Source organism: Hippocampus comes, unplaced genomic scaffold (genome assembly GCF_001891065.2).
Source record: "Hippocampus comes isolate QL1 unplaced genomic scaffold, H_comes_QL1_v1.1 scaffold301, whole genome shotgun sequence".
NCBI classification, from domain to species: Eukaryota; Metazoa; Chordata; class Actinopteri; order Syngnathiformes; family Syngnathidae; genus Hippocampus; species Hippocampus comes.
This window is the reverse complement of record NW_017805928.1, coordinates 323,180-327,495: the sequence shown is the minus strand read 5'-3', so window position 1 is coordinate 327,495 and position 4,316 is coordinate 323,180. Positions and strand designations below refer to the sequence as shown.

Here is a 4,316-nt window from a genome sequence, read left to right as displayed (position 1 = left end):
GGGGGGGGGCCGCGAGCGCCGCACCTTGCCGAGCGCCAGCCTCTTGTTCTCCACGGTGGGCCGCAGGTCCCGGCGATGGCACTCGGCCTCGGCCCAGCCCAGCGCCGCCTCGAAGACCGCCATCTCCTTGGCGTTGAGCGTCTCGCGGCGCAGGATGCTCTCCAGCGTGTGCGCGTCGATGTCGCAGAAGCCCTCCGAGCGCAGCGCCAGCTCGGCCTGGGCGTCGATCACCTCCCAGCAGCGCTGCGTCAGGTCGGGCTCCTCGAAGAGGCAGCTCTGCGACAGCAGCACGCAGGCGTTCTTGGCGCTCAGGCTGGTCTCCAGGAAGCTGACGCAGGCGCGCGCCAGGTGCGGCACCATGTACTTCTTGGCGGCGTACAGCGTGGCCAGAACCGTGTCGGCGCACAGCTCGATCTCGTCGCAGTAGATGTACCTGCCGGGGAGAACGCGCGGAAAAAAAATTCCATTCGACCGGCGCGGCGGCTTTCCCCGCCGCGCCCCGCCGGCACTCACTTGAGCATGGCGAGGAAGGACGGCGGCTCCACGTCGGGGATGCGGATCTCGTCCCGATCCTCGGCCAGCTCGCCGTAGAACATGGCGTGGAACACCGAGCTGCCCACCGCCAGGACGTACTGGACACACGCAATGACAACACGAAATCACTTGCGGCCAAATCAGCACTCGGGATCATTTTTTTTTATTTTTTTTTTAAAGGAGCCGAGGTACCTTGTGGCCCGGAACCCGCTGCGTCCCACCCGGCGGTCCCACCACAAAGTAAACGTCCGCCATCATGTCATTGTTGAACATGACGGAGTTCCTGCATCAAAAACAACAACAACAGTTGTTTTAATTCTGTTCTTGTTCCTGGAGTGAGAGAAAATGACCCCCCCCCCCCTCACCTCTCGCGGATGGTGGGGTACAGGCCCTGCCAGGTGCAGCCGGCCCGCCTGGAGCCGTTGTTGTCGCCGCTCAGGCTCGGCTGGTCGCGCGTGCGCTGGCACTCCGGCTCTTGTTGCTGCCGCCGCCGCTGCTCCTGCTCCTGCTCCGGGGCGGGCGGAAGAAGCTTCTTGCAGGGGAACAACTCCGCGGCCATTCTCTGGGCAGTCACGCCGCCGACCGCCCGCCGCTCATGGCAGCCGCCGGGCCCGCGCGCGTGCAAAACGGCTCTCGGGGGGGAAAAAACCTGAGCGAGGCAGTGGAGATGCGCTTCATTCACACAAAAGTCGGGGAACTCAAACTAAGAGACTTTTTGGCCGTTTTGTTTTTTTCCTCTTTCCAGTTTCTTGGGCCGCCATATTGGTTTGGACAAGTACAAGAAACCACGACGTTCAAAGTGAAGTGAGGAGCTTCTTTCGGGCCATTCCCCCCCCCCCCAGGCGTGTTGCCTCGATAACCGAAAGGCCTTGCAACTCGACAAGAAAACCAAAAGTCAAAGTCTCATCGGTTTCCGGTGCCCGAATTGTCGCCGGCGCCCCGTCGATGAATTAATTGGCCCTTGCAAGTTGCGTCACGGGGAGCAAACTTGCGGAAACGAGTCCATCTGGGAAAAGGTGCTTCCGGCGATGCTAAACTAACGGTAGCGTCGTTACGCGGCAAGGCAAAAAAAAAAAAAAAAAAAAAAAACGCAGGAAAAGGCGCCTTTTCTTTGGCGCTCGTTGTTTTGTTTTGTTTTGTTTTTCTTCCTCGGCGCTGTTAGCTTCGTGGTAACTTAGCTCGGAGGAAGCGGCGACGGATCGCTCCGCGGCCGTGACAACCAGTCGACTCACTTTAAGTCAGGAGGTTTCGCGCACGGGTCGACGGAAGGTTTTCAAAAGATAAACTTGCCTGTCGAAGGAAAGACCCACTTTTGTTGTTGACGCGCCGCCGAGACGAGCTGAGCGAAGCCGAGCCGAGCCGAGGCGAGCCGCAGCCTTCTTCGACTGAACCTTCAACAGCGAGAGCGACCGCCGCCACCCCTCGCCGTCGCCCCCTGGTGGGAGACAAGACCTCAACGTCCTCGGTTCTTGTTTCTCATTGGCGTTTTTGGTCTAAGCCCCGCCCCCTTGGACGACGACTCCCCGCCGCCGCCGCCGCCGCCACTTAGCGTGCGCATGCGCGACCGACGCCACGAGCTAATCAGGCGATGCGCCTCAGCCTCGCGCGCGTGCGCGCGCCTCTTTAAACTCGCGGGCGCTGGGCCGGGGGCCCCGTCGTCCACGCGCACCGGTCGTCGTCGTCATGCCCCCGCTGGAAAGGAGCCAGCGGCCGCCCCCGCCCGGCAAACCCTTCAAGCAGAGAAAAAGCTTCGGTGAAGGCAGCAACGCGGCGGGCGGGCGGGGGAGGGGAAACGTCGCCCAAAAATGACTCGAGGCGCCTAATGTCTTCGTCATTAATTTCTTTTGCTTTTGTGTGCAGCCACCAGGAAGCAAGAGGTGGCGGGCATCCGCTCCAAATTCCCCAACAAGATCCCGGTGAGTCGACGGATGACCGATTCCGCACATTGCGCCAAGTCGTCGAGTTCTGCCGACTTGAGTTTTTGTTCACTTAAAAAAAAAAAACAACAACAAAAAAACTTTTGGTAACATTTCCAATGTGCCCCAACACCTCCCTTAGCGGCCACAACTCGGCGTTGTGGTTATTTCCTCGGTGGAATATGACGATATGATGTCGTCATCTCGGGTGCCGCCATTTTGCAATAAGAGCCCGGAGGTGCTTGATATTTCGGTCGACGGCAGAGGGCGCTGCACGACAATAAATAAATAAAGTTCCGCCGGCCTGGTATTAATCAAACGAGGGCAAGTGTACAGTACGTTGTACTTTTTTTTTTTGGACACGTGACTTCCTGTTCTCAGGTGATCATCGAACGCTACGAGCGGGAAAAGTTTCTCCCTCCTTTGGACAAAACAAAGTTTCTTGTTCCACATGAGCTCACCATGAACCAGTTTGTCACCATTATCAGGTAACGTGGCAATAAAATTTCAGTATTCGTTCTTTGTCGAGGATAAAGAATATATCCTGCGACTATTTAAGTTGCTGGGAGAAAAAGAAAATGGGAACGTGCTGAAAATGCCCAAACGTAAGTTGATTAAGCTCCTGATTTTAGTCTTTTAACATCCATCGGAAAAAAAATATTGATCAATCCTTCATAAAGTGGAAGCAGATGTTTTTATTTTAAAAAAACATGAAGTCCAGAGTAATCGATGGACTTATTGAGGCTGAAATAAAAATAAAAAAAATGGAGCAAGTTAAAGGTCTCTGAACAATGAATCGCTAAATGGTTGGCATTTCATATTCTATTTGTCCATTCATTGATGATATATTTTTTCCCTCTTTTTAAAATGCGAGAAAGCGGCGGCTGTTGTGTTCTGGCGCTGCCACTGTTGCCGTTGCAGGAACCGCATGGCGCTGCTGCCCTCGCAGGCCTTCTACCTGCTGGTGAACAACAGCGGGCTGGCCAGCATGACCCTGAGCATGGCTCAGGTCTACGGGGACCACCAGGATGACGACGGCTTCCTCTACATGACCTACGCCTCCCAGGAGATGTTTGGACAACTTTAGCGCAGGGGGCGGGGTGCGCCCAAACCGTGCCCCCCCCCCCTTTTTCCCTTGTGTGTGTAAATACAAATCATTTTGTGCGTTTTAATAAATAAAATCTTATGTACACGTCAGCAGCGCATTGACAAGAACATCCAATGTGAAGTCAGGCTCCCCATTTTTTATTTTTTTTTTATTTTTTGGACTTTGTTGTATCCGTGACTTTGAACTAAATCTGCCGCGGCGCTCGCAATTCTTGGCGAGCGGCAAAAAACTCGCGTTGCCGTCGGGATCGGCGAAATTTGGACGTCGACGCGATCGCGACAGACCCCGTGAACAACCTTGGTGTGCGCTTTCACCTCCAATTGCCCCACGGGGATAAATAAAGTTTTCTGAATCTGAATCTGAATTTGCTTTTCCCGGTTTTGAAAAGCTAACTTTTCGGGGGTGAGCTTTATCGATGGACTTGCGCGAAGAACGAGTCGTCCTCTACATGACCTACGCCTCCCAGGAGATGTTTGGGCAACTTTAGCGCAGGCGCGCCCAAACTTGTGTGTAAATACAAATCATTTTGTGCGTTTTAAGAAATAAAATCTTATGTACACGTCAGCGCATTGACAAGAACATCCATCAGGCTCCCCATTTTTTTATTTTTTTTTATTTTTTGGACTTTGTTGTATCCGTGACTTTGAACTAAATGACTTCAGTGTCATCTAGTTCAAAGTCACGGATACAACAAAGTGACTTCAACTCCAATTTTGCTTTTCCGGTTTTGAAAAGCTAACTTTTCGGGGGGGAGAGCT

At 53.9% G+C, this 4,316-nt stretch overlaps 2 protein-coding genes across 2 annotated transcripts in view; one reads left to right on the top strand and one right to left on the bottom strand.

Annotated features, from left to right (window-relative positions):
• LOC109527660 (BTB/POZ domain-containing protein 3-like) overlaps positions 1–1,960 on the bottom strand; it is a 2,737-nt gene extending 777 nt beyond the window's left edge. The window contains exons 1-5 of the mRNA XM_019889694.1: positions 1,825–1,960; positions 900–1,183; positions 727–817; positions 514–632; positions 25–433 (exon numbers count right to left, since the gene is read on the bottom strand). Coding sequence (XP_019745253.1) covers positions 25–433; positions 514–632; positions 727–817; positions 900–1,093 — 813 coding nt within the window. The 5' untranslated portion in view covers positions 1,094–1,183; positions 1,825–1,960. The remainder of the gene's footprint in view (positions 1–24; positions 434–513; positions 633–726; positions 818–899; positions 1,184–1,824) is intronic.
• A 145-nt stretch (positions 1,961–2,105) lies between these two features.
• LOC109527662 (microtubule-associated protein 1 light chain 3 gamma) lies at positions 2,106–3,810 on the top strand. The gene is made up of 4 exons (XM_019889696.1): positions 2,106–2,287; positions 2,395–2,450; positions 2,832–2,938; positions 3,372–3,810. The coding sequence occupies exons 1-4, from the start codon at positions 2,218–2,220 to the stop codon at positions 3,535–3,537; spliced, it is 399 nt and encodes a 132-aa protein (XP_019745255.1). The 5' UTR covers positions 2,106–2,217; the 3' UTR covers positions 3,538–3,810.
• The last annotated feature ends 506 nt before the right edge of the window (positions 3,811–4,316 follow it).